This window comes from Stenella coeruleoalba (assembly GCF_951394435.1).
Source record: "Stenella coeruleoalba genome assembly, chromosome: 1".
Lineage (NCBI taxonomy): Eukaryota > Metazoa > Chordata > Mammalia > Artiodactyla > Delphinidae > Stenella > Stenella coeruleoalba.
This window is the reverse complement of record NC_137169.1, coordinates 7,232,735-7,258,786: the sequence shown is the minus strand read 5'-3', so window position 1 is coordinate 7,258,786 and position 26,052 is coordinate 7,232,735. Positions and strand designations below refer to the sequence as shown.

The following is a 26,052-nucleotide window of genomic DNA, read 5'->3' as shown; positions in this document are numbered from 1 at the left end:
TTGCTCACTTGTATTTCTAGATTTTCTACAATAAACTTATTTCCCTTTTATAAGAAAACAACAGGACTTCCTTGGTGGTCCAGTGGTTAAGAATCCGCCTTCCAATGCAGGGGAACATGGGTTTTGATCTCTGGTCGGAGAACTAAGATCCCACATGCCACGGGGCAACTAAGCCCGCACGCCGCAACAACTGAGCCCGCACGCCACAACTAGAGAGAAGCCCGCATGGCACAATGAAGAGCCCGCGCGCTGCAACGGAAGATCCTGTGTGCCGCAACTAAGACCCAATGCAGCCAAATAAATATTAAAAAAAGAAAAAAAAAACCCAGATGACATTAGTAAGATAATAACAGACACACCTAAAGGAAGAAATCCCTCACAGAAACAACTGTGGAGCCTCCCCGCGGCCCCCTCAGCTGGGTTTCCTCTTCCCAGCACAGGGCTGGGTGTGAGCCCTGAGCAAGGGGACCCGCGTGATTTTTAAGGGAGCCTTTGGTTCTTCCTAGGCAGGCACCTCACAGGCTCAACGGAGGAGAGGGCTCCTAAGAAGTGGGCCCTTTGGCCCCCTGAGGTCACAGCCTCATGGGACATCACACCCCTGAGGTCAGTGAACTCAGGGTGTTTGTGGCTCCACCTGCAGGCAGCTTGGTCCTGCTGCCCCAGAAGGTCGGCTGTGACCTGAGTGCGGTCGGAGTGAGCAGTCCAGCCCCGTCCCTTCCCATCTGCCCCGCTGGCCTCAGGGAGCCAAGCACCCACCACCCACCCTCCCCATGGGTGCTGGGCCCGAACGAGGCCCTCTGCATCGTGTGGTGCTTTAATTATCCCCAGCTCAGCCCTGGATGGTGGGCTTGTTACTTCACAGCACCAAAATGAAGCCCATAAAAATGCAGACTCCGCAGTCACCAGGCAGCCTGGGCCCAGAACCTGTGCTGGGACGCTTAGGACACTGGCCCGCTGGTTGGGACGGGATCTCGCAGAGAGACGGCTAAGCCCCTGCTCACGCTGTTTGCCCAGAGCCTCCCGTCTCTGCTCAGCAGACTCTGGTTCACCCTCCCGCCGTCCAGGCCCGTCCAGGCCGATAATGTCCTGTTCAAACCCTCCAGTCCTTCTGGGGACACTGCCACTCAGAACCCACCACCCCGGGCTCTGTATCCAAGAAACAAGCGAGTGAAGTCACTTCCACGGCAGCCCGGGCTCCCCTGCCGCCGCGGCCCCCAATCCGAGGCCTCGGCTGCCCAAAGAGAATAAAGACGAGACAGACTGAGGTATAGTTCAAAGGTTGGTATCTTTTTTGGTTTCCTTTTTTTTTTGCTTTTGTAAAGAAAAATAAGGTTGTGTTTTTTGTTTGAAAGAAAACGTAAGTCAGCCCCCTCCCCGCCCAGCCTCTCCCCTGCCCCTGGGGGGGCGCTAGGACCACCGGCCCTGGGCAGGAGGGGCCAGGCGGGCCCAGGCGCGAGAGGAGGGGGCTGGGCACTCAGTCAGGGCTTCCTCAGAGCCAGAGAGGAAGGGTATTCGGGAATGGAATTTGGCTTGGTTAGGCAAACAGTAAAATTAAAAAACTCGACGGCCACGCCCACGGTACGAATGGAGGCCAAGAGGCACCACCTCCGAGTTGGAACCATCTCTGGCAGCTGGAGTCTGGGACGTGGCGTGGCCCCTGGCCCCCAATCCCCCTCGTTCTGGGGTGAGGGGTAGGGCAGGAAACAGTAGCTCTCAGGAGTGGGGGGATGTCAGAGCAACCTCCTTCCCCACATGGTAAAAAAAAATTACTAAAAAAGCACCCAAAGCTTAATAAAACTAAACCTCCCCGGCAGGGAGGACTGGGGGCATCCTGCTTCCCAGCAGAACGCCTTGCCTGGCAAAAATGTGTAGAAAAATAAAATTAAACTTTATCCCTGAATGACAGAGTGAAGACCCTTCCCCTGCCGTCGTGAGCCTCCCCACATGAGTCTCAGAATTCACAGAGGCTGCTGCTTCCTCCTGAAGTGGCACGAACGCGTGCACTGACACACGCACGAGTGTGCACGCACACACGCACACACACACACACACACACACACACACAGCCCCACACCTGCGTCCAGGGCCCAGGGCAGCGGGACGGGGATGCTGACACCCACAGGCAGTCTCTCATTCCTCACGGCATCTTGAGGGTCCCTGTGCCAGACTGAGACCCACCCTTCCTCTTCTCGGGGGCAGGATGGGACCCCAGCACAAGGGCAGGTGTAGGGGGCAGACCTGCCGTATCGGTCGGAAGGGCAGTGGCAGGACCAAGGGGCGTGGGGTAGGAAGCAGGCTGGCCACAGTGGCCTGGAGACAGAGGTCGCGCTGAGCCCACCGTGACAGCAGAATGCTGAGGGTGGGCGTGAGGGTCCAGTCTCATCAGAGACCTGCAGGCTGAGGGGGTCAAACAAGGCCCCTGTGGACAGTGCATGAGGGAGGGGCCTGGAAACGGGGCGGGGCGGGCCCTGGGTAGTGCTCTCATGGCTGCAGGGCTGCTGCCAGGGAAGGTCACCAGAGGTAATAAAATGGGGACACAAGCAGGGAGAAGTGAGTCTGGGGGGTGGTGCTTACATGAGTCCAGTTGGGCCCCTGAGACCCAGGAACTCTGAGGGGCCCTGGGCAGGAAACTCACCTGCCCGCCCAGGAGAGCCAGAGGGAAGGCGTAGCCCACAGCCCACAGGAAGGGGCAGGACAACGGCAAAAGATGCCGGCCCTCAACGGGGCCTGCCAGGGGAGGTTTATCCTCCACCCGGCTGGAGACCTCCCCTCCCTCCTCCCCCAGGGAGCCTGAGGCGGCCCACGGGACGGAGGGGTACAGTACGAAGATGTAATCACAGCCCGCGGCTGCGGGCTCAGGGCCACAGCTCCTGATCCCGTCACAGCAGTTGTGGCGTTCCCGCCAGGCAGGGCTGGATGGTGGGGAGGGACCCCAGGGTCATGCAGCCCCTCGGGGACCCCTGGCTTCAGGATCAGAGCGTCAGCACCAAACACACAACTGACGTCAGCCAAAGAGGTGGGCGGGGAGGGCTGGGACCCCCAAGACCATGCCCAGCCCCGCAGTCTGTTAGGTGGGGAGAAGGCTTCCGGGAACAGGGCTCCCTCTGGCGAGGTCCAGGGCCCTGGAGAAAAGGGCGGAGGCGGCAGCCCCTCGAGGAGGGCTGAGGCCGGCAGTGGTGGAAGCGGCATGCACCTGGGCGCACCCTCCGAGATTCTCTGGGTGCCGGGAGGCTGCGGACCGCGGGTCAGCGCAGGCTCTGGTACAGGTAGGCCGAGGTGAAGAGGGCGTTGACAGTCAAGCTCACGGCCAGGAGGCCCCGGATCAGCGAGGGGGCTAAACGACCTTCCAGAGAGAAAACGAGAGACCTGTGAGCAATGTGGGGCTGAGGCCCCGCCCCCAGGGAGGCTCTCCAGGGCTGAGGCCCCACCCCCAGGGGAGGTGCTCCCGGACTGAGGCCCCACCCCAGTTCTTTCGGGGCACCCGGAAGCCTCCCCATCTGAAAAGACCCAGGAACGTGGGGTCACTTAGTTAGATTCTGACTCCTTTTTTTTTTTCGGCTGTGCCCCGCAGCTTGTGGGATGTTACTTCTCTGACCAGGTATTGAACCCGGGCCCTCAGCAGTGGAAGCGGAGTGCTAACCACTGGACCACCAGGGAATTCCCAAGTCCTGACTCCTTGAAGATGCCTCTCTTCCTGACCCTGTGCCACCAGGCAGGTACCGGGCTAGGGTGGTACACACCTGCACCTTGCCATGGGGTACACCAGCTTTACAGACAGGACAGGACGAGTACCCTGCCCAGGCCTCAAAGGCGGTAAGCTGCTGACTGGGGTCCCCCACCCCAAGCTGATGCTGCTGGGTCACATCCCAGACGCCACCTGATTTGGGAGCAGCGCCCATTTCCAGTCAGCTCAAAACGATCATTACAGGAAAATCCTGTCAACATACACGTCTCCCACCCACCTGGAGGGGGTGCCAGGAGCCGACCGCTGGGCTTTACACTGAACTGGGATCTGACGTCACAGCCCGCCCCCATCCCGCAAGCAGAGGAGCCAGGATTTGAACCCAGGCAACTCAGTGCCCTGCACAGCCTGCAGCCTCTGCACTGGCCCCAGGGCGCCCACGCTGACACCCTCCTGGGGAACTTTCTCCAAATGTGAAAGTGTTCTGCATCTGTTCTGTCCAGTCAAGCAGCCACAGGCCACACGCGGCAGTGGAGCGCCTGCAATGCGGCTGGTGCAGCTAAGCAAGTAGATTTTTATTGTTGTTACATTTTAACTGTTAGATGTAAAGAGCCGCCTGTGGCCAGAGGCTCCTGTAAGAGCGCAGATCAGACCCGAATCTGAGTGGGGATGCTGCCACAGACGGGGCCCAGGAGGCCTCGGGTGGGCCGTCTCACCCTCTTCTGTCACCCAAGAGCCCTCGAGGGGCTGTTCTCGGACAGCTCTCAGGAGGCGGCTGCAGACCCGGAGACCCCGCGCTACCCTGCCCCCCTCCCGCACATCACACGGGGTGCAGACCTCGCCAGGTGGGGGCCTCCTCCGCGCACCCTCTGGTGGTGGTGTCCACCACACAGGAGGACGACCGGGATGAGTCGTCCTCTTTCTTGATAGAGCGGCTGCTGCACGTGCTGCCCCCCTCCGGCGCTGACTTCATGTCTGCAGGGAGAAGGGGCGTTTCAGTGGGAGCTCATGGCTCACCCCCAGGGACAGACGCGGGGCAGCTCCACCTCCAATCCCAGGATGGTCCTCAGACGTGACTGGCCAGCCAGCCCTGCCGGTCCCAACTTGCTCGGCCCGCCCCAGGCAGTGGGCAGTGGGAGACCAGGTCCTCATTCAGGTCCTGTCTGTGTAGCTGCCGTGAAGGGAGCTGGCTTTAGATCAGGAGCAACAAACTCAAACACCGCCAGGCGGTAGAAGACGACGGCCACAAGCGAGGCTGTGGAGGGGGCAGGTCGGTGGGGCAGGGAGTGGCAGAGGCTGGGGCGTGGGACCTCAGCCTGCCCTTCTACCTGTCTGGCCCAGCGTGGCCAGATCTTCTGATATAATACGAGACACAGGAAATCCACACATTCATGTGAAAGTTCTGGATTTTAAAGGTTGAGGCCTAATTTTAAAAATTCTAAAATGCTTTGCGGAAAAACTTCATTTGAGCAAAACAAAAACATCTGCAACCAGATGCAGCCTGATGCATTTCTGACCATCCCAAGGGACAGAGGAGCCTCCAGGTCAATTGCAAGAGAAGAAAATAAAATCAGCCAGAAAAGGGCAACGTCCTGGAGGGTTCAAGGTCACCAGAAGCCAGGCCAGCCAGGCCAGGGACTTGGGAGAGTGGCCACACAGTCAGATAAGAGCCAGGACAGGCCCCGTGTGACCTCCTGACGGTGTCCCCACCGCTGCACACTGACCAGAGGCCTCCCATGGCCCGCTGGGCTCTCCTGCCTCCGAGAGGGCAGTCAGAGGGCCGTACCCACGGTGTGCTTCGTGTCCCGCGCCGGCTGCCTCTGTGGGATGGCGGGCGGCTCGATGGTGAAGAGGCTGCCGTTGCGGGGCGAGTGTTCGTCGGAGCTGCTGGGGGTGTTAGGGGCCTCCCCGGGGGGCGACGGGAACAGCAGCAGCTTCTGCCCCTTCAGGTTGAGCCGGGCAGGGCTGATAAGGGGCCTGCGGTGGCGCAGGGAGCCAGAGCTGGAGGCCACGGAGCCAGCCACGGAGGGCGCTGGGGAAGGGACGGGGGAGGAGGGGCAGCTCCCCGACAGCAGAGAGAAGTAATCTGGAGGGTGGGAGGGTGACAGAAACAAAGATGACAACATCGTGTCAATGTCTGCTCTGGTTATAGGACCGGCTGTCGTCCTGGGGCTCTTTCCTGTATTGACCCAGGGAGAAAGGCGAGGCTGGGCCTAGACTGGGGGGCAGAAGGGAGCCCTACTGAGGACTGAGGTAGGAGGGGCCTGCACCCCACCAGGCACCCGAGAGAGGGGAGAGGATCCCGGAGCCTCAGCCATGCCCCCTCTGCCCCCTTCCCCCTGACTTCTATCCAAAGCCCCTGGTTCCTCCCTCAGCTGAGAGCAAGGCCCGGGGAGAAACCAACCCTGGAGACCTGAGGTCAGCGACCCTGAGCCCCGCTGACGCCGGCACCCCCAGTGCCGCCTCCCTCCGTCACCACTGTAAGGACAGCAGCATCGCAGCTGATCCTAGAAACTCTCATGCCCACTTCCTGGAAGAGGAGACTGAGGCACAGGGCGTGAAGCACTTGCCCAGGGCTGCACAGCTGGGAGGCACAGGGTTGGGGTTTGAACGTGACCCCCTCTGGGGGCCCGTCTGACCCCAAAGCTCACGCTCAATGCGGCTGCTGTCCCGCCCTGCACACGCTCTGGAAACGCCGGCCCACGCGCTGCCCTGCCTCAGGCGGCTTCCCGGTCACTCCTCTTGGCGTTCTGTCCTCCTCACCTGAAACCGGAACCTCTCTGGATCGGGACACCTGAGACGGTGGGCGGCTCCCACTGAACAGATACCCTGAGTCTGGAGAGGAAAGAGAAAGGCAACACAGGTCCCTGCGGAGACAGGGCCCCGGCTCCGGCCCCCTCCCCGCCTCGCTCTGCCTAGACCGTCACCGTGTGCAGTTTTCACGAGGGCACGTTCCCGCCTCGCGGATGAGGAGGCCGAAGCCCACAGCAGGCCGCACGGGAGGTCGCGTCCCGGTACCTGACCTGCGCCTCCTTTGCTTCGGCCGTTCGGAGCCCTGCCCTGCTCCACTAACCCGTCGCCTGACCCCCTGCGCTGGGCCTTGGTGCGCAGAGCCCGCTGCCCCTCCCTCAGCCGAGTGTGCCCCAAGGGCAGGGGCTCCATCTCATGAGCCCCTGGGTCCCCCAAGTGCCCCGCTGACAGCCGAGCGTGGAAAGAGCCGGCGGCCTCCACACGCCCGCGTGGGGGCTGCTGCCCCACTGCCCGAAGGGCTCTGAGGGGTCCGTCGGCCACAGAGCCCCGCCTGCCCCTTCCACCCACCGGTCCGGGGACACAGACCCAGGTCAACCCCCAAGTGACTGTGTGAGGATGGCCACGTGGCCCAAGCACAGCCGGAGTCCTTTCGAGAACTGGGGAGGGGCCTTCCTGCTGGGGCTGAGCTGCAGGGACGCAGGGGTGAGGCCTGCAGCGAGAGGTGCAGAGGCCAGCAGAGCAGAGAGAGAGAGACGGGAAGATGGACCTGGTACTGCGCCCGCGCCCCGGACCACCACGGAGACTCCGGGATCCCACCCTGAGACCAGCCTGCGTTCCACAGAACTGCTCTGCCACCCTCGGGGCAGGGGGCCTCCTGAGCCCTTGCCTCGGGCCTTCCAGGGCAACCGGGAGGCTGCCTGTTGACACAGAGAACACTCTTCTGGGGAAGGGCCCAGCTTCCGGGCCCTCCAGGTCCCTGGGTCCAGGGCATTCCATGTTCACTCTGCTCCCCTCCCCCCGGCTCCAGCTGCTGTTCACGGAGGGCCCGCAGAGGCCCTGTCCGTCAGCCCCAAGGCCTGAGCTGGGACTGGCCGGCCACGGGCTCAGGAACTCTGCTGCACAGCCATTTCTAGAGGAGGGCAGGCGGCAGGCACCCTCTGCCAGCAACACGGCTCACGTTCGGTGACACAGGAGTCCCTGGAGTCCAGGTCTCCGTACGGCTCGGGGCTCTCACCCCTTCAATCCCAGCCTGAAGGCCTCAAACACTACCCACCGCTCAGCTCACGAGCTGTGTCCAGCGAGCCATGTCTCCTGCACTGTGGCCCACCCTCTACCTACGAGGACGCTGGACTGCACACAGCAGACGCTGGGCGAGTCCCGGAGGGAAACAGGTCCAGAGGAGTGTCGGACTGGAGGGGGAGCCCCCTGCTTGGGGGAGCTGCTCAGGGGCTCAGAGACACTGCACGTCAGCAAGCCCGGCTTAACCAAGATGCCGCCCACCTTCCTAGAGGCTGGATCCTGCCGCGCAGCCCCGCACCCCAGGCCGCACCCCGAGGGTGAAGCAAACCCCGTGGGCACCGGGTGGCTTCCCAAGGTGAGGAGGGTCGTCACGGAAGACCCTGCTGGGGAAGGGGAGGGAGGAGACAAAGCCTCCGGTGACAGGGACCAGGTGCTGGTCACTCCGGGGCTCCATAAATGTAGCAGACCTGAACCGAATCCCTGCCCTGTGGACCACACAGAAAGGCCAGGGGCAAAATTCCCAGTCTCCAGTGTCTCAGAACAACGGCAGTTAATAATAACGGTGAGAACGGTGATAAAAGACAGAACCCCACGGGAGGGGACACGGACCCACCGGACGCCTAAGCACTTTAAATCCACCACCCGGTTTAACCCTCACGACCACCCAGAGTGGGTTCCACCACTGGCCTCAATTTTGAGGGCAACTGAGGCTCAGCATGGTTAAGCCCGTTGGCTAAGGCAGCCCATGAGTGGACACAGCAGGGTCTGAACCCAGTTCCGCCTGTCTCTAAGCAGAAGCACCACCACCCACCCCGGGCTCAGCCAGAGTCCCCGAGCCCGGCTGCCCCCAGCCCCGCGCTGCCCACCACGGCCCGAGCACTACTTACCTGCTCGCGTCAGAGAGGGGATGGTTCCCAGTGAGAGGGCCCGGCTGAGGCGGCCGGGCAGCGAGGAGGGCGAGGCCCGGCGGGGAGACCGGAACAGCTGCTGGTTGGCAAGTGGCAGGAAGCCGGGCGGGGCAGGGATGAACAGAGCCGGCGAGGGGCCTGCGACGCCTCGGCAGGGGACGGCCAGGCTGGGGCCGGCGGGGAAGAGGCCGGCAGAGTCTCCCGGGAAGTACCTGCGAGAGAGAGCCCAGCGGGCATGGAAGAGGGGACTGGGTCAGCCCCGGGGGCCCCCGGAGCGGCCTCCGCACGGCGGGCCCCCTCCCCTCCCACGGTGCGAGGTGGGGCACGAGTCGGGGTCCCAGAGGAGGCGTGTGTTAGTTGCAGCAGAAAAGCAGTCCGACCACATTCACGCCATTAGGAGCGGGTGGCTGGGAGGCACCAGCGTGACCCACCCCTCCCGGCATGCCCCCTCCGATCCCCTCAGCCTCACAGCAAACTAGGTCCACTACGAGTCTCGGTATTAAAGTGACACTGTCGCCCTCACCAGCCTCACGCCAACCCTTCACCTCGAAGCAAAAAACGCCCAGCCCTGCGCTGGCCGCTCAATTGGGCCGACGGCCTTGGGCTCCTCCGCGCCGCTACCCGCTTGGTGCCCAGAGCCTCCCGGCAGCGGCCGAGCTCGGGGAGCCCCTGCTCCCCAGGGCCCGACCCTGGGAGTCCTGCCGCTGCCCTCTGGTCTCAGACACTCCTCGAAAGCCCCTGGAAGAGCGGGGCGGAAGGCAGCCAAGCTTGGGAAGCTCTGGGAAGAGGCTCTGGCCGGACACCAACTTGAACTTAGAAAGACCCGTAACGATCGCAAGGCTGCCCGAAAGACGGAAGGTGACAGTGTCTCTTTAACTCGAGAACGGTACAGATCACACGACAGGACCCGGTGGCCCCAAGCCAGAATGTCAACCATGCTTCTGATTAAGGCAACCGATTACAGAGGGGGAGGGACAGAGACAGTTAATACATGATTAGTCCGCCGTCTGGACGGAGCTGCGGGAGGTCCAGCCTTACCTCGGTCCCCAAGGGACAACTGAGCCCATGGATAATGTGCCGACGGACGGGCAGGCTGGCTCAGTCCCTGCAGCAGAGCCGGGGGGCTGCCTAAAGTACCCCCCCCCCGTGCCCACCACGACCTTGAGCTCGGGGCACTGCTGGCCAGTATCTCCACGCCACTGATTTCCCTATTTCTCATCCCTGCCCCTCTCTTTAAACAAGTTTTATGAGGAAAGTGTGGGGTCAGCTGACGCCCTCCTGGAGAATCGCGTGGCCTCCTTAAAGCCTTCCAAAGCACCAGGAAACCACCTGGACTTCAGAACCAAAGCCGGGGCCCAGTGTCTGGGGGACACGGGGAAATCAAGCAAATCTACGGCAGAGTCTGGGCAACCTGGCTGGCCCCAGGCTGGACGCGCCTGCATTCTACCCGCTGACCCATCCTGCCTAAGCCTGTCTGACCCCTACACCTCCTTTCCCCCAAAACACCTGCGGAAGGTTCTGCCTCTAAATACAAGATACGATTTTGTGCTGTCATTTTAGAATGACATACCGTTTGGCAGGACAGACGACCTTGAGGAGTGGCCTGCAAGGTGGGGGGACACTCAGCACGACAGTGAAGGGCGGTGAAGGTGCGCCGGGACCTTTGGCCAACTCGCTCCAATCACGCACGAAGCCCCGCCCCCTGCTGGGGCCTGCACCTCCCAGAGGACCCCGTCTGCCCTGTGCAGAAGCAGCCTGATGAGGGCGGGGCACGTGGGCCACGGGGGCGGGCACGCCCGGGCCCTTCCAGCGGGCGGCAGCGCGACTCTGCCTGCGCTGGGCTTCCTGTGTCGCCCCACCGGGCAGCCCACAGGCCAGGAGGCCAGGCCAGGCCGCGAGTCGGCCGAGGGCCACCTGCAGTAATCGGCAAGTAAGAGGAGAGGGTCCAAGTCGGGCTGCAGGTTTCAGAGGTGGCCAGCTGGGCCCAGGAGAAGCTGGGTCTTCTCAGCCCTTTCCTACGCTTCCCAGATCCTGCTCACACCTGGCGCTGCCCCATAGCTTATAACCTGAGTCTCTCATCCGCCCGGTACAGGTGCTTTCCCAATCTCTGATGCTACTAAAAATGGTGGCGCCGAGGGGGAGACGGTTCTGTGGTCTGACCCTCTCACTGGGACATGCAGTGGCATCACTCAACTAGCAGATCCTTGTGAAGGGCCAAGCGTGAGCCCTTGTCCTGGTTCCGCAGAAGACAGGCCCCAGGAGGCCCCTGTCAAAGGAGCCCCATCTCCGCCAGGCTCCCGAGCGCTGCACGGGGACCGACACTTCCTCTGGCGAGGCCCGCCCAGACCGCCTGTGCCTTCAAATCCCATCTCAGAGAGGCCCCGGCCCGGATCCAAGTCTGTGTGTCCGCCGGGACACAGGGGCTCCAGCGAGGGGGCGGGCGGCTGGCTGCACTGCCTCCCATCTGACACTGAGGGGGACCTTTGATTTTCCAAGCCAACCCCAGGCCAAGCCGGGAACAGGAGAGAGGACTGCATTTTAAGCAGCAGTTTATGGAGACGAGGAGAAGCACGAGCCAGCAGGGCGCCCGAGGATCGTGGGCCCTGAGCCACTTGGTGCCCACGCTGCCAGCTCCCAAACCTGGCTCTGGTGGGCACCCCCGTCCCCCGAAGCCCCCGCCCCCGGCACAGAAGCCTCTGAAGGAACGTGAAAGAAAAAAACCAGAAAAGACGTGGTGCCTGACGCCCACCGGTCAAAGCAGGGCCCCGGAGGCATTTATTGAAAATACAGCATCAAAAACACTACATCTATGGCCGGGAGTTGCGGTTACAGTAATTGGAGGATCACTAGACAATCATCCACGTCTGCACAAGAGAGGACGGGACACTCGGTGACAGCTGCAGGCAGAAGGGACACGGGCCCCTCCCGGCGGGCTCCTGGGCAAGCGTTACGAGTGAGCCTGCTTGGCCTGGGGCGGGGACCCCAGAGCTGGAGGGAGAAGACGGCCCCTTGATCCCAGATGGTCTGACTGTCGTCCCCAGCGGAGGGGAGAGAGGCCCCAAGCAGGGCCGACACGTTCCCAGGTAATAAGCCACGATCCCAGTGGTGCCCGCACTTCCTCAGCTGTCGCCAGTAATGTCGGAAGGTGCTGGAATATGCTCTATGTAATGAAACTTTAAGGGACAGGTGGGTGATTTTAAAACATCACACCAAACACTAAAGAGGCCAGGAAGCCTTCCTCGATGAGCTCCATCTCAGTGACATGAAGGTGTCTTTCCGTCCCCACTAGAGGGCAGGAGCGACATCTGCTCAGCAGGCTCCTGGCCAGCAAGAGAGCTGGTTAGGGTTGTTATAAATAATTTAACTTAAATACACACGTACACACAGATGTCCTGCTTCTACTCAACACCAAGAAAAACGGTAATTAGCATCGCGCCGCCAGCTTCCTTGAGAACGGGAGATTCCAGAGGGCAGGGCATGCACAGCCAACAGACACTGGCTCCCTGCCTGGCGCCCGCCGCGCCTTCTCCCCGAGGCTGGCCGCCGGGCCGAGGGACGGCCAGCCCACTCCCCTCTGCCTCGCCAGCGCCCTTCCATCTCACGCTCCACCCGGGCGCTCCCCACCCGGCCGCCGAGGGGTGAGTGGAGAGGGGTGGCCGCCTCGGAGGACGGAGGGGCCTGGGCACGACTCCTGTTCCCCGGGGGCTCTGCGAGGGGCCTGAGCCGGGCACGCTCCACCTGCCCCTCAGGCTCAGCCAGCTGGCCGCCCTTTCCTGAGTGTGACCCGCACACGCGTGTGATCCGCTCTTGCCTTCCCTGGGCTCCCATGTGTACAGCGGAGGGGCTGGCGCACTTGGGGCCACACCTGGAGGGGGCTCGTGCCTGCAGTGAGGAGTTGCAGGACCCAGGGCCCTGGAGGGGCGCACGGCCTTGGTCCAGCCTCCTGCCACGGCCCTGGGAGGGCAGCCCCCAGGCTGGGAACTGCCTCCAAACGTGGACGGCACGTCAGCCTCCAGAGCACATCCACACCAAGGTCAGCACTCAGGGGCCCTGGAGAGGGGTCCAGCTCTCCACCCACAGGCAGTAAACAGGCTGGCACAGCAGGGCCTGGCCCAGGGAGAGCAAGGCTGAAGCCCTGTGCGGTCTGCGGCTGTCCTACAGGGAAGTGGGAAGCAGGAGCTGTGGTGCCCTCCCTGAGGGGCTCTAGGGGCCAGGAGGAGGGCAGTGACAGGCCAGAGAGGGACAAGGTGACAATGACCTGGTGTCATGGGCCTGCGTGTCCCTTGGGCTCCTTATTCCATGCTAACCTTGGGCAGTTGGGACATTTCCCAGGCATCATACTGGAGGAAGGGGGTGAGAGGAGGAAACTGGGGACACCCCTGGTATGGGGGGAAGGGAACAGGGCCAACGAGAGCAGTTCAGGTCCCGCGCTGCCTGCCGATCAGGGCCGCCTCCGCCCAGGAAGCCTGAACCCCAGTCCCTGCAGGGAATGAGTGGAGGGCTTGGCCATAACGGTTGGGGTCCTGCCTTTCGAGGGCAGAACCCAGGGGCTTCCCAGGAGAGTGGGCAGAGTGTGTGTGCCCAGGTTCTGCCTATCTGGCTCACAGTGGTGACCAAAAGATAGAGAAGTAAAGGAGAGAGTATTTAGACCTTAGACCTCCCCCCAGCCTGGGCCAATTCTCACCACGGCCTGGCTGTTAAGATACCTGCTGACCACAGGAGAGGCAGGATTTCCTCCCGTCCACCTTGAGAAAGGCCTCCCCCCACACACTCATGGTCAAGGCCTGTCTGGGCCTAAGAACTGCACTCTCCATTCCTGGGGAAGGAGGCTGAGGGATAACAGGGTCTCAGAGCAGGGAACCCAGGGGGCAGCCCTGTCTCCTCCTGGTTTCACCAGCTCCACGGGGCTTACAGGGCAACGGGCAGGACCAAAGGGACAGACCAGAGAAGCGACGGTGGGACGAGGTAGGGGACTCTGCTCTGGCCCCGGCTCAGCACCACCTGCCCATGCCAAGCAGCCCACGTGGTCAGGCCATGCGGCCAGGGCCCACCCTGCAGCCACCACCACCAACCCATGTCGGGGGCCCAGAGGCGGGGCAAGGTGAGAGGAGAAGCAGGCAGCAGGCCTGCAACCCTCTTCCCGTGGTGTCAGAGCCAGGAAAAGGGCCGTGGCCAGTGTGGGGTGCCTGGAGCTGCCAGCAGGAAGCCACGGGTCAGAGGCAGGCAGCATGGGCGCTGCCCGTGTTCCAGGCTCAGGACGGTGAGGGGGTCTTTGGCCAGAGAGGTGGAGGCAGTGAGCAGCTAGAGAGCACTCAGTGGGCTGGGGGCCTGGGCTGGGGAATGGCTTGGTGGAGCCAGAAAGGAAAGGGGGGCAGGCCTGACTCCTCGGGGAAGTGGAGGGGCTGGGCCAGGACCGGGGGCCCTAGGCTGGGCGGGGCCGGAAGTGAGGCAGGTAAGAAAGATGCAAGACAGAGGGGCACTGTCTGCGCTGCGGGCAAAGCCCTGGGCCTGTCCGTCCGTCTGTCCTCCCCCCGCAGTCACTGCTGCTTCTCTGACCTTCGGGGCCGGAATCTCCGTGGGCCCGTCGCCTTCCTCGTGGCCACGGCTGCTGTGAAGCCCACCAGGCAGCACAGGGACGTGGTGCTGAACTTGAGCGTGTCCAGCCAGCTGGGCGAGGCAGCCTGCAGGTACTGCTCGGCCAGGTGCAGCGCCAGCAGCAGGGCCCACAGGCCAGTGGAGAAGGCGTCGATCCTCCGGAGCCTGCGGGGAGAGCGGGAGTGAGGGCCCAGCGAGGCGGGATAAGGCGACCCCTCCCACTCTGCCACCTTCATCCACCCCCAGCCCTGCTCAGAGGACAGAACCCAGGGCCATGAGGAGAGCGTGGGCCTCTGAATGCCGCTTCCAACAGTTACAGGCCACATGACTCCGAGTCAGTGCTTCTCTGAGCCTCAGTGTTCTAGTCTGTACGATGGGGCTAAGAAACCTCCCTCAGAGTCACTGGGAGATGATGTGGACACCGTTCGGTACAGGGTCTGCAACCGCACGGGGAAGCAGAGCAAAGGCCCAAGGGCGCCCACTCGACCCTCCAACAGCCCGTGAGCCAGGTTATCGTCAGCCGACTGTGCAGATGAGGAGTCTGAGGTGGAGCAGCGAGGCGGTGTGGCCCCAGTGGCCCCTCAGAGCCCCGCCCCTCCAGCCTGGAGCTTTGCTCCCACCATGCCCCGCCCGCCTGCCCCCCACGCACCTGAGGCGGCCGGCCAGCAGCATGGCCAGCAGGCAGGTGAGCAGGCCCAGCCCCACGACGCCCATCTGGTGGCTCTGCCCAAAGGCCCAGGCCTCGTGCAGCTTCTCCGCCGCATGCTTGGGCAGCAGGCCCAGCAGCTGCCGCCAGCCCTCGGCCCCAGGGGCCGTGCTGTTGTCAGGCGGGGCCGAGCCATTGCTACCAGGTGGCAGGGCCGGGGGCAGGGGCGCCCCTGGGGCAAAAGGGTTGCTGGTGCCGTACAGCGCGGTGGTCAGCAGGAAGGCGCAGGCCAGGAAGGCGAGGGCTCGGAGCACGATGACCTGGAGCGGGGCCTTCACCACGGACGAGCAGAAGCTCTGAGGGAGGGAGGGAGGGAGAGACTGGTCGGCAAGAGAGACAGAGCCACCGACACCCATCCTGGTGCCCACTCTGTGCACGGGGGTCTGGCCGGGGCCCACCTGCCGAAGAACCCACCAGTTCCTGATGATCAGAGACGCCCTAAATTCTCACACCCTCTTGGCTTTGTTTCTGGTTCACCACTGGGTCCCATTACTCTGTCTCACTTCTGGGCCGTCACCCCACTGCGAGCTCCTGTGTGGGGAAGAGCTGTGCTGCCGCATTCTCTACAGAAATCCTTTTGAAGTGATGGTGGCCTCTTCTTTCAAGTACGTTTTTTTCAATCGTTTTCAAATTCTCATAAAAAATTCCTATTGCGGCTCTAACTGGAATTGTAATAAGTATACAGATAACTCTGGCCAAAATTAAGCTTAAAAAAACAGCAGTAAGTTGTTCAGTCTGGGAACACGGTGGAGAGGAGGAAAGCAAGGGTCAGAGCATCCCACTGTGCAAGTGGGCGCGTGGCTGGCGCGTGGCTGTGTGGTCGGGGGCCTGGCTGCAGACTGGAAACTACACACCAACCAGTCAGCGAGATGGCCACAACCAGAGGGCACCTCCAGGGACCCAGGGGGTGGGTGGGAGTTTCTTTGGGGAGGATGGATTTTACTTCTAAACCCACTTGCTACTTATATCACATTTTTTTAAGCCAGGACATTCCAGCATCTGAGTACAGTGATAAAAATGAACAATGGTTTTAGCCAGCCAGTCCTGGGCTCAAATCCTGGTGACACCACACACCAGGTACGTGGCCCTCTGCAAGTGACTTAACCTCCCCAAGTCTGGTTTCCGTGGCGCCTTGGAGAGCACCCACCACGAAGGCGCTGGGAGGAACCCACACAGGTGTTGGCAGGTGCCCAGGCTCAGCAGGGCAGCTCAGAAACCCCTGTCACGCATGCAAATAACTAACATTCTCCTTAGGACCCCTGCTCCGCTCCGTGTCTGGGGACAGGTTGGGATGTGGCCCCACGGGGCAGTTGCTGCCCCAGGGAAAAGGGCCTCAGTTCTGCAGAGCTGCCCCCCAGTCACTGGCCCAGCCCTCTGGGAAGGGGTTTCCTGCACAGACCCAAGGGCTGGGATGCCTGGAGTGCCCCATGGACGCCCCTCGGACCTGCGTGTGCGTCTGGTCGGCCTCCCGGCGCTTGAACTGGTGGCTGAGCAGCAGGGCGCGCAGCTGGCGGTTCTGGTGCTTGATGTAGTGCTCGACGGCCGCCTGGCACGGCCGGCACAGCTTGTACATCTGCTCCAGGTGGTGCCGGTACACCTCGATCTCCTCGTCATATCTGCCCTGCGGAGGGAGACAGAGGCTCAGGGTCTCCAGGGGGGCGACCGTGTGCAAGTCGTCCCCAATCTGCACCTGCTTCCCCCGCTGCCCAACAGGACAAACGGCTGGGAATAAGGGCCCCCCAGAGGCCGGGACACAGCAGGGCCCTCAGCTGACAGCAGACACTCCAGCCAATTCTGTCGCTCCGAAGGACGCACGTTGAGGCCAGAGTCTGGGACGTGGCCCCTGCTTCAGGCCCTGCTCCCGGACTCCAGAGCTCCAGGAAGGCAGGTGACCCACGGGGGAAGGTAGCTCTGGGCTGACACCACCTGGACACGGGCAGATGGACAACCCAGAGGTGGGGCTGCCTCCGCCCTTAAGCCCAGTGGTCTAGAAGACACCGGAGAGCCCCTGGCCGGGCCAGGGCCCTAGCAGAAACCAAAGGGCCTTTACGTTTCGGAACAGCCCAGGAGACTCGAGTCCCCTCCCACCCCTCCTCCCCCAAGAGACGCAGCAACACGCCCCTCCCTCCCTGCTTCCAGGGGAGGGCGGGAGGGTTATCAGTTTCATCTCTTGCTGGGACTGAATGTGCCAGAAGAGGTGCCCTGGCTGCCTCATCGCACATGCCTGCCCTTCTCTCTGCAGCCTCCCTGCCTCTCCCCTCCCAGCCCCAGCTCACCTCCATTTCCCTCCCTCCCCCACTCCCAGGCTGGGCCTTGGGAAAGTCAGTGTCTCTGGGCTTCAGCTGGGATTTTCTCCTGAGGTCACGGAACCCCCAGACTGGGTGAGGTGACACCAGCTAGATGACAAGGCTGCTGGGCTCCACGGTGGACCTGGGGGAGGCAAAGCCCTAACACCAAGCCTCTCGGCAGCACCTGTGTCCCCTCCTCTCCCACAAGCCGGGACATCGTCCACCAACTCCAGAGCAAACTGCCCACCAGCCAGTGGCTAAGACTGACTCAGAGGGACACGGACAGGATGGTCCAACAGGGCCCCAAGCTGGAGCCCAAGGACCCTACCTCCCCCTACCCAGGGACAAAGCCCTCTGGGCTGGCAGGAGCTGGGCTTTCCATGATGCTCCCAGGCTTGGGGCCCCCAGAGCAGTGACATGAGACAGAAAGAGCGAGAAGCGAGCGGCAGCTGAGGTGGACTACATCGCACCCGCGGAACACAGGGCCAGCACGGGGCCTCCCCTCCACTGCTCGACCCCCAGCCCCTCCCACACCCGCTCACCTCGTCGCGCGGCGAGAAGGCGGCCAGTTGCTTGATCTTGGTGGTCTGGTGGTGACTGCACCGCCGGCACAGCAGCACCTGGCTGCTCACCCACTGCGGGGGCTGCATGGGGGCTCGGGGGCCGGGCGCCCCGCTCACCACGTGGTTCAGGTGCTCCAGGTACTGGGCGGGGATCGGCTTGTTGTAGTCGCCGTTCTGGGGGGGGAGGAGGACTTGAGTCAGGGGGAGCCCCTCCCTACGGGCAAGAGCCTCCCCACGGGTTCGGGCCAGGCGCCGGACAGAGGGCCCGCGTGCCCGCACTCCACGGAAGTGGACCGCTAACACTCCCTTGCTTTACGTGCAACGCAGAAGCTCTTCTTCCAAAAAAACTTCACGGGAACCCCCAACACAGGCGACACGCTGAGGGTGCAGCCTGGACCCCGCCCCCTGCTCACACTCCCACCTGGTCTCCCTCCTCAGGACCCAACAGGGGCTGGCACAGGGGTCGGCAATCTCTGGCGGTGGGCTGGCTGCCCACGCCTGTGAGTAAAGCTTTCCTGGGCTTTATTCACAGCCACGCGCGCTCACACGTCTGTGGAGGCCCTGCAGTGCCGAGCGGTCGCAGGAGACTGTGTGGCCTGCAAAGCCTGAACCCCTCACTGCCCGGCCCGCAGAGAGCCTGCCGACCCCAGCCTGGAGCAAGGCAGAGACTGGGCTTCAGAGCCAGAATGATCCGGGTCTGAACCCAAACCTGCCAGTTTCAGAGCTGGGACTTTGCACAAGTCACCCTAGCTGCCCAAGCCTGTCTGCTCCTCCTCAAAGGAGGGGCCCAGGGTCAGGGCCCAGGGCCCGCAGGTCCTGGATGGGAGGGCCGCACCTCCTGGAAGCCGTTGTACTGTTCGCAGTGGGGGCAGTCCCAGCAGTTGCGGTTCCCATAGGGCACCACCGTGTCCTGGTTGCAGAACCAGCAGTTGACGACGGTGTGTGTCGGCTTCATCCTGTGGACGAGCAGAGTGGAATCAGCGGGAAGACCTCCGTACCCATGCGACAGGAGACCAGGGGGAGCATGTGGGAAGCGGGATGGGGACCCCAAGCTGGAGCTGCAGGCAGGCGGAGGAGGACAGGACACTGTGTGTCCAACGGCAGGACCTGGGCTTCTCCTTGGCCTCTGCGGCCAAGCCTCCCCCGAGCTGGAGAGGCACCAAGAACCCAGGGCCAGCCAGGCCACGGGGCCGACAGGGACCAGGCTCTAGGACCACCCTCCACCCCCGCAAGGCCCGCAGACCTGGGCCTGTTCCCAGGATGCGGAAATGGTGCTCCCTGGGGAGTTTCCAGATGGAAGGCACCTCCTGGGCTTCACAGAAGTCCCCAGGAGAGCGAGGGCCAAGGAGGCCAAGGGGTAGGGACTGCAGAAGGCTGCTCAGCCTGGGGCCACCCCTCCCCAGCAGGGGGACAGGACAGGCTGGCCACAGTGGCCCTTGCCGGCCACATGTGTGCTGACAGGTGGGGTGTGAAGGATAATCCCAGACCAGGCACCGACGGATCTGTGCTCTAGGGCCGTCCATCCATCTCCCTGGCTGTTGGGGGTGTGTGTGTCGAGGGGGTTGGGGAATGGACATGGCAACTACCAAGCAAACCCCTCTAGTCCCAAGAATCTAAAACAATGTGGGCAACAGGTGGCAGCTGCTTGAACCCTGGGGTCCTGGCCTTGCCACTCCTGTCTCCCTACTCACCCCCAGAGTCCACCTCCAGCTCTGGGGGTGCCGCCTGGGCCTTCGCTGGGATGGGCAGCCATACCACACACGGACACCCCTACTGTCCACAGGACAGCATGGCCCCAACCTTCTGCGAGCCAGAGCCCCCGGCTCTGCCACCTTCTCCTCTCCCAGCCTCGGCCCGCATCTGCAAAGCGGGAGCGATCACAGAACCAGGGCATCTGCGTGTTACAAGGACCCAATGACACAAGACACGTAAAGGTGCTTGGCAACGCAGGGCGCTGGCTGTGTCACTACCCTGTCCCCGGGACTGTCAGGGGCCTGGAAGAAAGGCTGGCCCCCCGGGAAGCAGAGCTGCTGCTTCTGACACTGCTGATGCTTCCTGGCCTTGCCCTTCCACTGACCGTGGGCAGGTTACTAGAGTTCTCCAAGCCTCAGTCTTCTCACCTGTCGACTGGGGACAAGACATGTCAAGTGTGGGAAGCGCTTACAGCGCCCAGCTAAATACCCAATAAATGACAGCTTACATGGGGAGGGCAGGGGGGGGGAGGAGAAAGCCCGGACAGAGACAAGGACATGAAACCAGACCTCGCAGGGAAGGGTCCCAGGGTCCACAGAGGGCACCTGCAGCTCCAGTTCAGGCCAAGGCCCTCAGAATGGCCGACAAGGGACCGCACGTCTTCAGCATCACTGAACCAGAGGACAAGGCCCAGAAACAGCAGCACTGGGCAGCGCGGCTCGTGGTCATGGTGTGGCCTTTGGGGAAAGTCCTTTCTTTACCTGGCCAAGGGGGATAATGATAATCTCTGCCCACAAAAGGCTGCCGAGGGGCTCGGACGGAAGGCACCTCCTGCGCTTCACAGAAGTCCCCAGGAGAGCGGCTGCCACCTGTCGCCCACATTGTTTTAGATCCTTGGGACTGGAGGGTTTTGCTTGGTAGTTGCCACGTCCATTCCCCAAATGAGAGAATTTAGGAAAGCGCTGAGCTGGGCAGGTGATCAGCGGAGGCATTTTGACAGCTTCACTGGGCTTCAGGCAAAGAGCAGTGGAAGGAGGCGGCTAGCGGTATGGGAACCTGCTCTGCTGAGAAGCCGGCACTTGGCTTTCTCTTTGTGAATCTGTACCTGCTTTACAGGCTTCTCTGTTAGAGTGCACAGTGCTGCGTCCAAAGGGGTGATGAGGCAGGCCGGAAAACCTCTCCCCTCTGCCCCCAGGTCCTGCTGTCCTCGTGATGGGTCCCTCTGCCCCCTTCACCCCAGAAACTCACCGCACCACACCCCGCCTCTGGAAAGAAGCCAGCAGGAGAGCTGGCAGCCCACGAATAAAGAGAGATGGGAAGGGAATAAAGACAACCGGTGGCAGGCGAGCAGGAACTGAAGCTTTGGGCCAGGGGGCCAGGCACGAAGCCCCTCCCACCCAGGAAGTCATCGTTTCTACTCTGAACCTCCAGCTCTGTTGCTAGGGAAGTGAGCCTGGCCTGGAAGGAGGTGGCAGGAAGGGGAGGCTGGGGATACGTCCTGGTCCCTGGGCCAGCGGCTCTGGCTTGGTAATCCCTGCCCAGGGTTGGCGGGGTGAGGGTCCTCTCTCGCGGACAGGGCAGCTGCCTGCCACCTTGGCCAGATGGGGTCCCCGCGCCAGGAAGTCACCTCCCACAGCTCCCAAGGGGTGAGCCCTGAAAGCGCGTGCAGGCCTGTGAGCGGCAGACGGACCAGCAAAGCTACGGGGAGCTGGGTGTGAATGTCAGCTCCCCAAGCACCAGCGCCGCTGCTGCCTGCCGGAAGCGCCACGCGTCAGACACGTGGATGAAGTGACTCACATTCGCGGGCTGCGCTTGACGGCTGACCTCACAGCTCGTACGTACTGTCCCCACAGCCACGGCGCGGCGCGGGCCTGGCCTCTGGGCCTGCACCCACCTCTACCAGGCCTGACGCAGGAGCCCTTGGGTCAGCCTATTCTGCGCCCGCTTAGCCGGGGCTCTGCTGCTGCTCAGGGAAAAGGCCCTCCAGCCTGCTCCCCTCCTATCCCTCACCCGCTTCTCCCGCAAGCCAACAACCTCCATCCCCAGTGAGGCTCTGGGTCAAACCACTCTTCGTGGTGGACAAGATCTGAGGGGACAAGACAGAATGTCCCTGTGACACAGGCAGGAGCAAGTCAGGTGGGTCCAGGCCAGGCCACCTCAGGTGGAAGGCTGGGCCCCAGAGGGTGAGCGGCCGGGAGGGTCTGGAAGGTACTCACCCAGCTCCTGCTACCTGTGTGCTGAGCTCTCTCAGGCTCTGCGGGGGTTGGAGGAGGCCTGAGGCAGCCAAGGGCAGGATGGGCCCCTGGGGGGAGCCAGGGGCAGCTGCATGCTCTGGAACCGTCCCTCCACAAGCCCCAAACCCACAGTGGGGAAGAAAAGATGAACACAGGCCCCCAACAATGGTATCACCCCCTCAGCCCCACACGTGGACAGTTAGTTACAACAGAGCTCGTGCCCTGGCATCCCGCCGTGCCCTACAGGTCTGGTGGGAGCGGGGGGTGTCAGTTCTAGCCCACCACTGGCCCACCTCTCTGAGGGCTGCAGCTCCAGGCCCTCGGTCCAGGACCCTGCCAGGGGGTGGGCACCTGCTGTGAGCCCAGCACTGTGCCACATGGAAGAGACACTGATGGGGATCAGTCCCTGTTGGGGGGCGGGGGGGTGCTCAGAATCTGGGGGAGGCCCATGCGTCCACCAGTCTCTGCCAGGCCCTGAGAAGTTCCCCGAGAGGGTCTGGCACACAGCCTGTGACCCTGGGCACCACGTGCTGGCCTGGCGGGGTCTGGAAGATGGTCTCTGAGAGTCAGGCTGGTTCCCTTGGGGGCCGAGAGGTCAGCCTCCAGCAGGGCCCCGAGGGGATCCCAGGACAGGCTCATAGGCGAGGGGTCCTTGTCGGACCCCACACGGCTCCTCACTTGCTCCTCTGTGCCCTGAGTGTTGTCCGATCCACCAGAGAGAATCCAAGGAGCAGGCTCCTGGGCAGCGGGACAGCGGCACCAATGTGCAGCTCAGTGCCACCAGGACCCAGCGGGCCTCCAGCCGCCCGCGCCAGCCTCAAGGCGAATCACACTTAGGCCCACAGCAGTCCAGCCGACACCAAGACAGAAAGCCCGGATCCGCCCTCGGTGGACCACACCGGTCCCTCAGCACAGCGCCGGCTGGGCACACGCTGGATCGCAGGGAGGCAGAGATGAGCGAGGCTCTCCACTCCTGACCCGGACACAAGGACGAGAACAACGACCTCACAGGGCAGCTGGTGACAGGTGCAATAGGAGAGAGCCAACAAGTGGTGCATTTGCCGTCACCCTCAAGAACGGGTTTGCCGGCCAGCAAGGCAAATGAGCAGGTGGCCCTCAAACAGATGGACTGCGGGCAAGGGGGGCACCACCCGGCATGCGTGCGGAGAGCAGGGTCCCCCCAGCCAGAGTGCGCAGCACCAGGAGAGCCTGGCAAGAGGTGAGCGGGAACCAGGGACCCTGGACGCCAGGCCGAGGCTTAACTCTTTTACCTGGGAGGTTGCATCCTCTGTTTCCAAACACCAGAAAGTGGACAATCCAATAACCACCTACGGGGGCCTCCAGAGGTCTTGAGTAGGGATGTGATGGCAGGAGATGGATACGATGGCAAGCGGCAGAGCCTGGGGGTGGGAGTTTGGGTGGGGGAGGCACAGGAAGCCACCAAGACTGCCTGGGTACAGGGCGCGCCAGCCTGGGGAAGTGTAATTGGGGCTTCCACCTGGCCTCCTATGGGTGCAGAGTGACAGCCAAGTTGCTCAGTGAGGACCCAGAGCACGAGGCTTGGTTAGGAGCTGAAGGGCCAGAGTGAGGCAGGGCCCTGCCGTTTAGCAGCTTGGTGTCATAGGGCAGGAAGCCCAATCTCCCTGGGCATCTGTTTCCTCATCTGTAGAATGGGGCCAACAGCAGCTCCTGCCCCACGCCAGGTCATAACACACAGTACGGTCAAGAGGACTCCGCGGGTGGGAAGCCAGGGTTGGCCCTGCCGGAGGCTCTGGGGACCGCAGCCCTTCAGAGAAGCGGGCTCTTCCCCCTGCTCCCCGGCCGATCCTCCGTCCAGGTCCCTCCATCGCTGTGCTGAGCCCCCAAACACCCAGCCGGCCAAGTCCATTTCCAGAAACAACTCTCCTCACATGCCCTCCCCAGGGTCATTCTAAACCCACGCTGTGGCCAAAGCCATTCCTCACTGTCACTGTTTCCCCCACAGAGGAGAAGGGCTCAGCCTGGTCTTGCTGCTGAATCGTGACAGTGGCTAATTTATGACCCCCAGACAAAAGCCAGCGCTCTGGTAGAATCTCAGAGCCTCCTGGGAAAGGGCTGGTCCTTCTCAATCAAAAGGTCCCAATGCCACACCACGACTCTGGTGTCACGCCACACTGGTGCCCTCCTGGCTCCCCTCGAAGCAGCTCACCCAACACTGCACCAAGGCCTCAGACTCCTGTCTCCGGGAGCGGGAAAGCTGTGGCTGGCAGCCCAGGTGGGGAGACGGGACCCCCAGCAACAGCCGCAGCACAAGACGGGAGCTTGAGGCACAGTGAGCAAACCCAGTGCGAATCTAGCCACACCAACACAAGTGAGAGCTGCAAAGCCTGGACACAAGACCTGGCCCAGGCTCTGGTCCTTGGGCTGACATTCCCTGCCCCCGGTTAACTGGGAGGCAAACCGGGCTCTGGACACACCTCTGCCGTCGACACGCTCTGGGAATCTGAGCAACAGCAGGCGGCATGCACCTCTGCACCTCCGTTCCCTCGTGCATAAGATAACTGGTTTGAACCAGCTGGTCCGGCAAGCCCCTCCAGCTTCCAAATTTTGGGCAGAAGCTGGGACACGCAGAGCTGTGCGTTGTCAGGGACCCCTGAGGCCACCCCCTCCTCAGCCTGCCAGTCTGGCTCATCCTGCAGACACAGCTGATGTCCCTCCTACCCCTTCCTCCCCCAGGAAGCCTGTGACTCAGTCGCCCTCACTTCTTTTCCCTTTGGGTGAGACGCAGTACACGGTGGTGGCTAAGGAAGAACAGACATGCCTTCCAGGTTCGAGTCCCAGCTCCCCCACTTGCTGCCGAGTGACCGTGGGCAAGTTCCTTCGCTTCTCCCACCTAAGAGCTGCGCTTCCACATCCCCTGCTGAAGCTACAAGCCCACCCATTCTGTCTCCAGAATGTTCTCACAACCCCACCTTTCTCCCCTATCCCCTGGGAAGGTGGATCAAGTGGGTTGACAGTGGGGCTGCCCCTGAGGTCCTCCTGAAGCAAGAGGCCATTAAGCTTTTATCCCTGACCATGGAGACCAGCTGTGCACAGTGGGGTCAGCATGATCTCGGAGCCAGGGTCGGGGGTGGGGAGCCGCCACTGAACCCGCTGGGCAGCCCAGCCCGGTTTAAACACCTCTGAAGTATGTCAGGCTTGCCTGCTCTTGGAGGCTGTGGAGCCCGGGGGTCAGGGATGCAGGCTCCAGGGTCAGGATACTTCAGCTCACACCCTGACTCGTCTAATTAATAACAATTTATGTAGCTCTTTTGTCCCTCAGCTTCTCTAGACAGAGCAGGGGTTGTGACTCTGAAATGGGCTTATGTGAGATTAGAACAACGCCCGAGACAGCGTATGCGGCTCAGAAACTACCGGTCGGTGTTCACGCGACCCAACGTGCCCCTGAGGACCAGGGATCGGGGCTCAAGACGGAAAGGAGCAAGGCCCGACCCCCGCTCGACGCTCCCGCAGGGTTTGGGGGCCCTGCAGACCCTGCAGCTGGGCCAGCGCAGATCTCCGCGGGGGAGGAAGTTCGTACGTCAAGCGCTGGCTGTCCCCGCCCGCCCCACATTCCTGGGGTCCCCCAACCCACTCCTCAGCCGCTTCCCGACTGGGGAACCTCAGTCCGGTTTTCCTTCCGGGGGCGGGGCGTGCACAGTGGGTCTCGGCGCGGGGACACACGGGCCGGGCCCCACCGCCGCACCGCGGCCTCGCCGCGCTCACGGACAGCGAGGCGCGGGCGGCCCCGGAGCCGGCGGGCTTGGGAGGACAGCGGGCGGAGGGCGGGTGCGGGGGCAGGGGCGCGGGTGTGATACTAGCCGGCCGCGTGGGCCGCGCGCACTCACCTCCGTGCGATGCGGTAGAGCAGCACGCCGGCGGCGGCGCACGCCGTGACCCCCAGGCCGCCGGCCAGGCCGGCCGTTGGGTAGCGGGCCAGCAGCGCGCTCATTCCCTCCATGGCTCCTGGCGCGGGCGATGGGCTGTGGGCAGCGGCAGGCGGCAGGCGGTAGGCGGCGGCGGTGGCGCTGGCGGCTGGGCCGAGGGCCGCGGGCGGGACGCGGAGCGGCGGCGCGCGCCTCGTCGCGCCGTGACCTTCGCCGCTTTGTAGCCGGCGCGGGCCCGCCCCCTGACTCGGCGCGCTCCCGCCTCGCAGCCAATCGGAGCGTGGGGCGAGCCTGGTGGGCGGGGCGCCGGCGGAAGTCGCCGTACCGGCCAGAGCGCGCCCTCCCGCGGCCGGAGGGGGGAGGTGGCGCGGGGCCCGGCCCGGCCCTTCTCCGCTCCCGCTTCGCTCGCCAGGCGCCCCAACTTCAGCATCCCGGGCTAATAAGTCTTTCCCCGGCTAGTCCTGTCTTCCCAACTCCTAGCCAAACCGG

At 63.0% G+C, this 26,052-nt stretch overlaps 1 protein-coding gene across 1 annotated transcript; it reads right to left on the bottom strand.

Moving 5' to 3' along the window:
* Nucleotides 1–977: 977 nt before the first annotated feature.
* On the bottom strand, nucleotides 978–25,766 carry TMEM201 (transmembrane protein 201). Its single transcript, XM_079920792.1, has 11 exons — nucleotides 25,525–25,766; nucleotides 18,568–18,688; nucleotides 17,712–17,906; nucleotides 16,326–16,502; nucleotides 14,825–15,177; nucleotides 14,137–14,340; nucleotides 8,560–8,792; nucleotides 6,446–6,517; nucleotides 5,469–5,768; nucleotides 4,520–4,657; nucleotides 978–3,343 (listed from the first exon to the last, which is right to left on the bottom strand). The coding sequence occupies exons 1-11, from the start codon at nucleotides 25,635–25,637 to the stop codon at nucleotides 3,246–3,248; spliced, it is 2,004 nt and encodes a 667-aa protein (XP_079776918.1). The 5' UTR covers nucleotides 25,638–25,766; the 3' UTR covers nucleotides 978–3,245.
* Between the last annotated feature and the right edge of the window lie 286 nt (nucleotides 25,767–26,052).

What these genes read in the sequence shown, in the direction of transcription:
- TMEM201 (XM_079920792.1), bottom strand. Translation starts at nt 25,637, where the DNA reads ATGGAGGGAATGAGCGCGCTGCTGGCCCGCTACCCAACGGCCGGCCTG. An exon ending in CCTTCTCGCCGCGCGACGAG is followed by an intron (nt 16,503 to 17,711) that starts GTGAGCGGGTGT and finishes CTCCCTCCGCAG; the next exon opens with GGCAGATATGACGAGGAGAT. An exon ending in GGACACGAAGCACACCGTGG is followed by an intron (nt 4,658 to 5,468) that starts GTACGGCCCTCT and finishes TTCTCCCTGCAG; the next exon opens with ACATGAAGTCAGCGCCGGAG.